The following is an 11,789-nucleotide window of genomic DNA, read 5'->3' as shown; positions in this document are numbered from 1 at the left end:
GGGAGGGAGGGGATGGGGTTTTGGGGGGGGGCGCGCGGAGGGGGCGGCGCGCGCGCCATTCACCCCCCCCCCTTCCGTGCGCGCGCGCGGGAAACCCGGCAAGGGGGCGGGGGGAGCAAAGAAAAAAAATAAAAAATAAAAAAAAAAGTGGAGGGGAAAAGGTGAAAAATTTGGGATGTGAAAGGAAAGGGGGGACACCACCCCCGCCCCCGCAGCCCCGCGAGGCCGCGCGCAGGTGAGCGGAGCTGTTCGTTCAGCACCCCCCGCACCGGGAGGGGCTCCCGGGGCAGCTCCGGTCCCCGGGAGAACGGGAAATGCGGAGTGCTGCAAGGAGAGAGGGAAGAAAAATGTTAAAAAGCGATAAAATGACGTGAAATCGATTCACACAGGTGCCTGCTGCTTGTGCCAAGTGACTGGGGAAGTCGGGCTCCTTCCAGGAGGGGACATTGCTCTCACCTGGCACTGTCACAAATCCAACTCGAGATCTTCATCACCACCTCCCTGTGCCCCAAACTGCTCACTTTTTAGTTGAGCTTCATTCAGATAAACGTCCCAAAGGAACAAGCTTTCCCCCCTTCCCTGCCCAGGTGAACTCGGGCTTTTTCAGACCTCAACCACACGTTTTTCCTGCCATGCTGATTTCTCCCATCTTCAACCCATAAAAATTAATGATGGAGGCTCAGTTCTCACTGACAGAAACCTGTGGCTCTACTCCCACAGATTCACTCCTCAAACTCTGGAGTAACTCATCTCCACCCTCTAACAAAGGAAGGCTCACAGGGGAAATAACTGGAATTGTATTTACTGGAATAACTGATGCAGGTGAACTGTACAAAGTCAGGTGAGAGGAACCTTTTGCCACTGCTTGAAGGACTCTTCCTCCTCCCCTGCTGCAGCAATGGCTTCTATAAAATGGATTAAAACTTCCCATACAAGTATTTTATAAACCAGATCCTTCACTTACCTCACCTGCAACAGGACCAGTACTTTGTGGAAAGCCACCACTGTGGTTTTCATCACCTGTAGAGCCATAATACAATGGAAAACCTTTTTTTTTTCTTAAGACAAAAATGCATTTTTTGAGTAGAAGAGACCCCATCAGCCTGGCAAAGCAGACTGGAGATTTTTTATCTCATGGAGAGTACACTGTTTCCTGAAACATGGAGAAAATAAAATACAGCAAAAGAAGCTTAAAATCAACAGATGTCAGCACATTTTTATCCAAATTCTCTTTGTTACTCACACAAGAGGTGGTACCTGCACACAGCTTCACTCGGGCAGGCTTTGGGGTGTCAGCAAACTGCTCACACTACACTGTAAAAATAACCTTCAAATCATTCCCAAGCTAACAGGAATCACATGAGGAGTCTGTCACAGATTAAATATTATTATATTAAATCTGGATTCCAGCTTCATCACACCTTAAAATAAGCAGCTCTACATACCTTTAAACATTCAGGTTATTTTTTAAATAACTTTGGTATGAATATATTTTATTCCCAGTTTGACTACACAATTCTTCTCTTCACAATCACAGGCCAAGTGCTCAGTGTGCAGCACTTACAAGGCTTTTAAATCTGCATTTTGTGGTTTTCACCTGGAGGTAAGAAGAAACACTTGAAGCCCAGCAACAGCTGGTAGTGCCACACCTGTGTTTTTGCATCAGGAGCAAAAAATCAAGACATTTTCAGTTATTTAGATGATGGGGACGGAAACCAGGAGGAATCAGAGACAGAAACAATCTTGGAAATCAGCTTGTCCATCTCCCTGCCAATGGAAAACTGAGAACAAGTAACACTCCACAGCTGCTCTGGCCACTCCCTTCAATATCAGCCAAGCAGCCCTTCTGAACCCTTCTGGCTGGGGTCAGAGGTTGCTTTTTGGCTACTGTATTCCTGAATTACACCCACCCTCATTCCCTGGAACTCCCTCAGAGGGTTTGCCATATGGTAGCCATCACCTTGTTTAGCCAATTTCCTTTCTTTCCTGAGAAGGTTCATTCCCAACCAATCCTTCTTTTCCTGCCTGCTCAGGAGGTCAGCGTGGTCCAACACTTTCTGCACCTGGATTTTCCCCACATTCACTGCTCAGGAGAGATCTCAGAACCTGCTGCAGCTTTGGAGCAGCTTAATTTTCACTACAGCAAGGCTGGGAACATTTCCTTTGGCTCTCTGGAAACCAGGAGTGGATACATCCAACCCAGCAGAGTCAGGTGGGGAAAAGACAAGATGCTGTGCCCGAAGAGGCAGTGGGAATGTCCCTGACACCAGGAATAATCCCCTCCCTGCAGAAAGCAGGGCTCTCTTGATGGGACAGCAGAGGACATCTCAACAGATGATTCCCTACTGCAAAACCATGGAGAGAATCCGAGCCCAGGCTGATTTAACAGGACTGGTTTGGCTGGGCCAGTTCAGGAGGAGCCAGAGAACTGGAGGAGGCTCCCTGCAGTTAAAACTTCTTGTCACCAGAACACCTGGCCTGGTCAGGGACCCCGCAGGGTGCAGGTCCCCAGGGCAGGGAGGTGACACAGGACGGCACCACGTTCCTCAGCAGCAGCATCGCAGCCTGGAGAGTTGAGAGCAGCCACCCCTGCCCTGGGACAGTCCTGGAGCAGCCCCGGGTGCCCAGGGCAGGGCAGGGCCCTGCTGAGCCAGTCCCTGTGGGCAGCAGCTGCTCCCTGTGAACAGTGTGCTCCCCAGAGCCCAGCACCTGTGTCAGGCAGACACTGGACACAATCTCTCAAAGAAGTCTGCTCTCTTGTGCTCCAGGGCCTGCAGGAAGCCCTGGATCCTCTCCTCCCTCAGGGCTGTGCATTTCTGCAGCAGCGTCCGCCGGCGCCGCGAGTCCCCGTGGGACGAGCTCCCCTCCTGCTGCAGCTTCCTGCTCACGTAAGCCTGGTCCCTCTCCATCTGCTGTCGCCTCCTCTCCTCCAGGTAGGAGTCTCTGGCCTTCTGGAGTGAAAACAGACAGTGTTAGCAGCTTCCCAGGCCTATCAGCTCACCTGTGGTGGCAGCACCTGCCTGGCCATGCATCTGCAGGGTCACTCAAGGCTGGCTCTGGGTCTTGCCTCTTCCACCTTGAGGCAGACTGGTTACAAAAAAATCTCCTTCTGGGCCTTCCCTCCAAGTCAGGACTCTGCTCAGAGCATTAACTCCTAGTTAGAACAGATAAAAGTCAGGACAGATTGTGGGAAAACCCTCAGGTATTGCAATCAGAGAGGAACAGCCACAGGAGAACTTTAGAACCCCACACATGCACACTCTTACCCTCACCAGTGTTAGCACAGCATGTTTGATTGTATTCCCCTGGCTGCTGAAAGGTTTTAGGGGACTCCAAACCATCACTTATAGGGCAATTCTTTAAGATGATCCAGTATTGAGCTAATCAGCTTTAAGACAAAATCAGGAATAAGCTCAGCATTCCCAAATTTCTGTGATCTAAGAGTGAACTGGCTTGAGACACGGCAGGAGAAAGGCAAAGGCAGGAGCCATCCTTGTCTACCCTTCAAGTATTTCAAATATTTTGTTGTCGAACATCACTTTTAGATTTCTCCTTATTGCACATGTCCTGGCCTGCAGCTTCCAACAGCAAAAACACATCAGCAGGCAGGAATATTAAAGTTCTATTTTTAAAAACTGGTCACTGTGACATAGACTGATACACACACACACTTGGGAAGTGCTAGTCTTTCAAACAAGCAAGAAGAATAATTACTCTAATGAGAGCCTGACTCACTCATCCCCACACTCTCCCTGAGCCCAAGGCAGCTATGGCTCTGGAAATCAGCTTTTGTTGTGCTGGGAATGTGAACAGAAATATCCCCAGCAAACCCAGTGAATGGATGCACTCCAGGCTGACTTGAACTACAAGGACCATCAGCCTGCTGAGCAGAAGATTTCCACCCTCAAAGTGCAATTCTGCTCATTGCCCAGAAAAGGCTCAGCACTGCAGGGTCCTGCATTCCTTCCTGAGCTCTACCAGGTACCAAAAGCAGGGTCTAGCTGATCCTGGGACTCCATGCTGAGCAACAGGCTGGGAAATAAAATGGCAGCCATTAAAAGTGATGCTGATGGAAGGAGGATCTTTTATCCAATACCTCCAAATCAAGGAGGGTTTCTGTACCTTGTCTCCCCTTCCATCCTGCTGTGCATCCACATCCCAAAAGCTGCAGCACATTCCCAAAGCACACAGAGCTGCTGTAAAACATCCTGGCTCCTCAGCAAATCCCCACCATCCTCACTGACAGCAACCTTTCCACCAAGAGAATTTGCTTCATGAGTTCTTTTGGATTTTAAGATCACCCATTTTAAATTTAGAAAGACCAGCTCCTAAATCTCAGTTCCTCAGAGGGAGAAGTCCTCCCTTTGCACAATTGTGAGGGTTCCCTGGAAAAAAGGGACAGCCTCAGACACTGCAAAGTGGCCCTTCCAGGGAGCAAACTGACCAGAGAACAAATGTGGACAATGAGAAACCCTGATAATAGCATGGCATGAACACATCCAGCCACCAACCAGAACTAAGAAAAGATGAGAATAGCTGGGAACAGAAGCTGCATTTGTTGCCTGTCAGAAACCAGCACCAGGAGCAAAGTCAGAACAGTGACCTTACTGTTCCAGACAGAGGCCAAGCTCATGGCAATGACAAACACTACTGCCTTTTCTGCTTCCCTCTTCATGCAGAAGGTGAACTGCCATTAGTTGTACTAACACAATGAGTTGCTGGTAGGAAAAGGGCAGGCTTGGGCCAGAAATAGGAACAAAAGAGGTTAAAGACGTGGAGAGTTTGGATGCTGCCAGACTGGCTGCACTTGATTAAATTCAGCCATAACCACAACTGGCTATAATCTTTTTGACAACTCTCAGGGGTGAGCAAGGTCCCTGAAGGTAGAAAAGGGCAATGCAAAGCCTGTCTTTAAAAAGAGGACCCAAATAATTAAGGAACAGACACATCCAGCAGCGAGATATGGTGGAGATTTGGAGGTGCCACACTGAGGTGCTTCTGCCAGTCACTGCTGTCCCTGTGTCCCAGGCTGCTGCCCCCCACATTTCTCCATCAAGAGCTCCAGCTCCCACACTTGTTTTGCTTAAAAGGAGCCAAACTACTATCTCACTACTGAACTGGCCAGCTGTACCAGACCCAGGCCAGGGAGAGCTCACAGCAACACATCTAAAAGGAGAGGAACAATGTCAGTGAGCAACAGGAACAATCCCTTCAGCAGGTACATGTGGACCCACCAGAAAGAGGACACTTGTCCACAGACTCACAGCAGCCTCATTTCAGCTCCCAGAAAGGAAACTCTAAACCCACTTGTTACAGGCCTGAAAACAACAGTGGGGCTAGAGGAAGAGCCTGTGAGTACTCCCTGCTTGCTCCAGTGAGAAGGCAGCCTGTGCTCACAGCACTGCTGAAGTGTCTGAGTTGAACTGGCAGATTTCAGCCTGTGGCAGACCAGGAGTGCTCACTGGGGTGTGAGGTCTGGGACAGATGCTCCAGCTGGTGGAATGAGCCATGAGTAACACAGACAGTGCTGACTTTGGGTATTTCTGTGTCTTGCTGAAAGCAGAGGAGTCTGGCCAAGCACCAAGACGTTGTAACAAGCCACAGGGGTGCAGGAACAGCAACACAGGAGCTGCTACTGAAACAAGATCTTAACTAACAAGCACTGCTCCCCCTCTGCAGCCTCTCACCTGATCTGCAGCTGCTGTGCAGGTAACACATGGGGCTGGGCTTTCCACTTCCCCAAGGCTCCCTTACCTGCAAAGCACTGTGGTTCATCTGGAACTGAAGGATAGCTTCACACAAGTTCCAAAAGGAATATTCTGGCCACAAGACTGATTGAAACACCAGGCATGAATGGGATGTCTGCAGAAAGCAAGATCACCAACAATTTAATCCCTGAGCCAGAGAGAAAGTCATTAAGATGCAACTCTGTTGGGCAAACTATGCCACTTTCCCCACAAAGGTTGTACCTAGGCTGTGTTATCAGATTCTACTTAAAGTGAGGCAAAAACCAGCTAGGAAAGTCTGAAACTGCAGAGTGTAGAGTCCTTCTAATTAGTTTGTAATGCTGGGACATCCACTCCTGCAAAGGCATCAGCAGAATCCTTTCTAATGCCGTGTTGGTCTTCAGAGAGGTATTTTTAATAGCTTAAGCATCACAGACTTATAAAAAACCTAAAATAGCAACACTGGAGTACCAAAGGCTAAGGGAATAACAGTTGAACTGAGGATCAGGACATGACATTTAAGCCATTCTTCAAATGACATCTCATGATATTCCTTACTGCCCACTCATGGCATTTAAACTGCCTCATGAAGCCAAGAGTTGTGGTGCACTGAAGATATCCTTGAGCTGGATGATGAAAGATTTCAAGTCAAAACCTATTTTTGCCACCAGGTTCCTCACAGTTTCAGGTAAATACGTTCCTATGATGACTGCTAAAACAATCCAACACATAACAGGACTCCTCTACCACAAGTGTTATTTCATAGCATCAATACCCACCCAGGGAATAGGTGTGCCCAAAACCAGGGGGAGGAGAGGGGATGCCTTGGTAGGTAAGCACAGCTCAGGCCAGACAACTTCTAAGAACTTGCCAATTAAATAATTTGGAATGGGAACATTTGATGTGGTTGCCTAAAGGCAGTTGGGTTTTGGCACTGCACTCAAATGTTCTCTACAAACAAGTAATTACTTAAAGGTGAGGAGAGGAGCAAAAGGATGAGAATTTATGATTTTAGGCAAACACAGTTCTGTAAGAAACAGATTGTTCAGAGGTGCCTCAGCACTCAGTCCATTCTGGAAGTTAGGTAACCCCTCACATCCACTTGCACCTGGAGTCAGTGGAACACCACTCTCTGAGGGAAAGATGGAATATGCCAAGGAGAAAACAGAGACTTTACCTGCCAGAGCAGGAAATCACTGAGGCGAACCTCTCCAGAGGTTCTGATGAGCAGGTCTGGGTCAGGGGAGTTGTTGGTGTACAGACACTTATCCAGCAGTGATTCAGACACATCACTAAAACACAGATACAGTTTATCACACCCTTTCCTGACCTGATGCATGTGGCACACCAGAATTAAGGGGTTTTATGTAAACTCGGGGCTGCAAATTAAAACTGGGTGGTGGAGCTGAAGCACAGCCAGCCATCCACTTCCATCTGACAGACACTGCTGTCTGCTCCACAGGCTATTCCAAGTGCTATTTCAGCCCCAGAGCATCCCACTCTTTGAAACACAACACAGTGGTGGAAGCAGACTGTGAGGGCTTCCATCTGGAGCAGGGAGCAGAGTGAAACTATTCCTTCTCCTTCAGGGTGGAGGAACAGTGCAGCATTCATGATTCATCTGTTGTTTGACCTCATAGCTAAGACTGTCAGCCAAGCAGCCAATTGTTGTGGCATAAAATCTGCCTTCACATTTAAACTAACTTAAGACATAGACCTAATTTCTCTTCTGTCTTGGTTGTGTATCTATCACCATGGCAACTGAAATAATAAAAGCCAAACATTGCATAGTAACTTTAAGTCATTTGTTCCAGTCACACTGGTTTAATGAGATCTATTTAAAAGCCACTTGGCTTCTGAGAGGTTTCTCATGCAGTGTGAGTGGTAAGACAGGCAGGATTCATCCAAAAACCTCACACAGAAAGCCAAGAGTTATTACCTGGGTTCCAGCAGTCCTTGTTCCACCCCCCAGGCCATCTCCCTGACAGCATTGCTGATCTCATGCCTCGATGTGTATGCAAAGCAGACATTCAGAAAGCACCTGCAAAGAGGAAAAGATGTGAAAGGCTCATCCTGGGAAGGTCCAGCAGGTGACAGTGATGTGTGCTTGTAGGACCAAAAAGGAAAAAAAAAAAAGAGGTGTAGCATGTCTGACAAGTCCCAGCCCTCAGGAAGAGGAGGAAGATGTGAGGTCTCAGCTCCTTGAGCTGGGTGTCACTCACTTGTTGTAGTTCCTGGTTGCCAGCACAGCTTGGGCAATCAGCTCCTGGATATCCACGGGCAGGAGGGGCAGATCCCCGAGGACACGGATGCACACCCCGTGCTTCTTCAGGTTCTCCCTGCACCCAACCAGAGTGGGGACCACAGAAAACACATCAGTCTCCACTGCACAAGTGCCAACATTCACCCACAGCTTCAGCAAAACTGGGAACTGGAGAAAGGCAAAACCACCGAATGGTTTTCAGGTGTGCAAATCTGGTTGAGATTTGATCACCTCAAACTGTTCCATAAAGGCACAGGGATCATTCCCCACACCAGTTCCTGAGGTACAGACATAACCAAAGGACCAGGAAATGATCACAGATCAGGCATCCCTACCTCTGGAAGCTTAGAATACAACCACAGGCTCTGGGCACCTCTAACTAACCAAAAATTAAGACAAAGCTTTGATATTTCATGAAAACAACATCTGGCACGCTGTGTTTATCTGCAAGCTGTCCTTGTCCCCATGGTTTGGATGGCACAGCTGTCCCAAATCTCACATGCAGGACGAGTGTGCATGCACTGACCTCTACCCCCGCCCAGGCAGGCACAGCCCCTCCAATCTCTGACTGCAGGTGGGCAAGGCTCTCCTCACTTAATCCACTCTCCCAACATCCCTGCAATTCATGTCCTGCTCCAGTTCCACCCTGTGGGACACAGACATGGGAGACTCTTACTGCTCCTCCAGGAGGCGGCTGAACTTCTGCCTGGCCAGGTCCATGAGCCCATCCACCTCCTCCTTGGAGCGTTTGAAGTTCTCAATGCTGAAGGCATAAACTGTCACCTCCCGAATGCCCAGGTTCAAGCACCACCGCAGGGTCTGCAAGAAGACAAAATGTAACAATCGGGTCAGCAAGACACAACTTCTCCATGGAAAACCTTCCTGTGGTTCCCCACCAGGCCAGGGCTGGATCAAAAGAAATAACTGCCAAAAATAGGAAACCTCTAGATGTGAATTGCACATTCGCTCTAGAGAACAGGATGAAAATATCACTACCTGAGGATGAGAATCCATCAAAGGGGACTCAACCAGCCTGGAAAAGCACCACTGGTTTGTAAATTATATAATACTGTACCTTTCAAAACCTTTTCTAAGAAAGTCAACCTGTTTCACAGAAATAAAAGCCTTGAGATCTGGAAGGTAGATATTTTAATTGAGTGCAAAACAGAAGAAAAAGCAGCTGAACAGAATGACTCTGCAAGATACCACAGAGAGGGAGGAGCTGAAGCTGAGAATCCTGATGACGAACATCAGCTCCAAGCACAGGCCTGGCTCCAGTGAAGAGAAGGAACACAGGACACCAGCCCAGCAGCAAACCCGGCTCAAACTTCCACCCCACAAAGGCAGAAAACATTCTCCCACCTGTGCCAGCTTATCAAAGCCTTGAGAGTGTCCCTGCTGCCTCTCCACGTGACACTTCTGGGCGTAGCGGCGATTGCCATCCATGATGAAGGCGACGTGCTTGGGCATGGGACCTGCCTGGAAAACAGGGAGCAGCAGGTGAGCAGGGCTGTGCACCACAGAGAGCTCAGCCCCCTGTCCCAGCAGCCCTCCCAGGAGTGCAGTGCTGTGTCCCTGCAATGAGCAGGGTGCTCCTTTCCTCTCTGCCAAGCCCAGTTTAGGGGCTCCAAAGAAAGAGCTCGGTGCTGACAATTGTCTAATCCGAAAAGCAGCTTTGCCTTCCCCATTTCTCTCACCACAGAGAGCTGCAGTGCTCAGGAGCTCTCAGTCCCTGCAGCCATGGAGGAGGGATCACAGGGGTTTATGCTGCATTTTTAATTTCAGAGCTCAAGAGCCTTTTCACAGACACAACTTCAGAGGAAAGAAGAAAAGGTCGTAAGGACTTCCCCCCACAAAGAGGAGTGTTCCTTTCCACTGACCTCACTGGGCTTCACAAGGGCAGCACCAGCAGTCTCCAGCCTGAGCAAGGAGAGAATTTTCCTGGAACTGCTGAGTTTTCGTTCCAATACTCAGCTTCATTCCTTAAACTCCCAACGTGAGGATCTCTCTTCTCTCCCTCCTTTCCATGGCCTGCCTTCATCAGCAAGACCACAAATCCTTCTTGGCAAGCACTGCCTGCAGCCTTGCTCATTTGCAAAGCTAAGCCTAAGTAATCTCCCACCCTGGGATGCAGTTTAAGGATGCACATCCATTTAGTGCCAGCACTAAATGTACCCTTGCCAACAACGCTCCCTTTCCAGAGCCCTGCAGCCACCCTGAAGAACCTGCCAGCTCTTCACCACAAAATCCCCCCAAATCCATCCCTTACCTTAATGATGTTGGCACAGAACCTCTCTATGATGCTCAGCTCGCCCTCTCTGATCCACGACATTTTTCACCAAGAGCTCCTTTCCTTTTTCAAAGAGAAGATGAAAATAAAGGGGTTAAAAGTGATTGAGCCCAAAGCAAACAAACCACTTGGGAAAAAGCAGCTCTGACTTTGCTGCTCTGGAGCCCTTTATGTTGTCTGTGGGAGTCCTTTGATAATCAGGCAGTGGGGAAGCTCAGAAACAGGCTCTGGAATTTTCCAGCTGTGTCATCAGAGTGGATTCTGCATCAGCTGGTGCAAGGAAAACCATCCCTGAGTCCTCCAGCCTGCACGACTGGTTCGTACAGCCCCAAGGTCGGGGTGCCACCAGCACAAACAGCCCAGACCCAACGGCCTGGATTTCATCCCAGCATCCAGGGGCAGCAGCAGATCGAGTTACACTGAATTAATTCTTCGTGCGGGCTTTCTCTGCCTCCTCCCTCGGGAAGGGATCCCTGCCCACGGCTGCACCACAGAACATTACAGCGAGGAACTGCTGGACCCCAGGCTGCTCCTACAGCTCAGTGCTCCCCTGGCACGGCTCGGGCTGAGCACACCCAGCGCCATCGCCGGCTGCCAAAGGGCAGATACCGGCAAGCAGCCCTTCACACGCGGTTTGACACCGTCACCCCAAAGAACAACCCTCACACGGGGCTGCGAGCCCGGGCACGGCAGCGAGGGCCGTGCTCGCTCCGCGGGCCGGGTGGGCACAGCCGGGAGGCTCCAGCCCCCGGGGCCCCGGCGGGGAGCGGGACTCACATTCATATCCACAGGCACAGGCACACCCCGCCGTTACCCCGCTCCCCGCAGCCCCCCGGGCCCTCCCAGGCACGGTGCGAACGGGGCGTCCCTTGGGCCCCCGCCGGCTCCGTGAGGGGAGGCACGCGGCCGCCAGCGGGAGAGACACGGCGGAAGGACACACACACCGCGCCCGCAATGCCCTCGGTAAACCTCGGTAAGCCCCGGCTCTCCCGCCCGGCCCCGGTACCTGCGCCGGCGGCGCCGCCTCAGCCTCCGCCGGACGGTGACGTGCCCTTCCGCTTACGTCACACGGCGGCGCCCACGGGGGGGCGCGCGGGGGCGGGGCCGCGCATGAGCAGGGAGCGCTGAGGGGAGGGGGGGGCACCGTGAGGGGACGGGGGGAGATTTGGGGCGGGAACTGTGAGGGGACGGGGAGAGATGGCGGGGAGGCACTGAGGGGAGGGGATAGGGAGATGATGAGGGACGGGACACAGGGAATGGCTTCAAAGGGACACAGAGCAGGGACAGATTGGTAAGAAGCTGTCCCTTTGGCAGGCCCTGGCACAGGGTGCCCACACAAGCTGTGGCTGCCCCTGAATCCCTGAAGTGTCCAGGTTGGACGGAGCTTGGAGCAGCCAAAGGAAGGATGGAGTTTAATGTCCCTTCCACCCAAAGCAGAGTGTGTTTCTGTGACAGGGCCGGGGCATTTTTGGGGGGCTGCAAGGGGAGGTGGGGTGTGGTTCCCAGCACA

General features: G+C 50.8%; 1 protein-coding gene across 1 annotated transcript; it reads right to left on the bottom strand.

The window, feature by feature from the left end:
- Positions 1 to 1,190: 1,190 nt before the first annotated feature.
- On the bottom strand, positions 1,191 to 11,353 carry DHDDS (dehydrodolichyl diphosphate synthase subunit). The gene is made up of 9 exons (XM_014890592.2): positions 11,286 to 11,353; positions 10,259 to 10,342; positions 9,352 to 9,468; positions 8,666 to 8,808; positions 7,949 to 8,065; positions 7,666 to 7,767; positions 6,904 to 7,018; positions 5,755 to 5,862; positions 1,191 to 2,951 (listed from the first exon to the last, which is right to left on the bottom strand). The coding sequence occupies exons 2-9, from the start codon at positions 10,319 to 10,321 to the stop codon at positions 2,715 to 2,717; spliced, it is 1,002 nt and encodes a 333-aa protein (XP_014746078.1). The 5' UTR covers positions 10,322 to 10,342; positions 11,286 to 11,353; the 3' UTR covers positions 1,191 to 2,714.
- Between the last annotated feature and the right edge of the window lie 436 nt (positions 11,354 to 11,789).

The sequence above is a fragment of the Sturnus vulgaris genome, chromosome 24 (assembly GCF_052056855.1).
Source record: "Sturnus vulgaris isolate bStuVul1 chromosome 24, bStuVul1.hap1, whole genome shotgun sequence".
Classification (NCBI taxonomy): Eukaryota; Metazoa; Chordata; class Aves; order Passeriformes; family Sturnidae; genus Sturnus; species Sturnus vulgaris.
This window is presented reverse-complemented; position numbering and strand designations above follow the sequence as displayed.

What these genes read in the sequence shown, in the direction of transcription:
- DHDDS (XM_014890592.2), bottom strand. Translation starts at nt 10,321, where the DNA reads ATGTCGTGGATCAGAGAGGGCGAGCTGAGCATCATAGAGAGGTTCTGT. An exon ending in GCTTTGATAAGCTGGCACAG is followed by an intron (nt 8,809 to 9,351) that starts GTGGGAGAATGT and finishes GTCTTCTTGCAG; the next exon opens with ACCCTGCGGTGGTGCTTGAA. An exon ending in GTGATTTCCTGCTCTGGCAG is followed by an intron (nt 5,863 to 6,903) that starts GTAAAGTCTCTG and finishes TGCTTTCTGCAG; the next exon opens with ACATCCCATTCATGCCTGGT.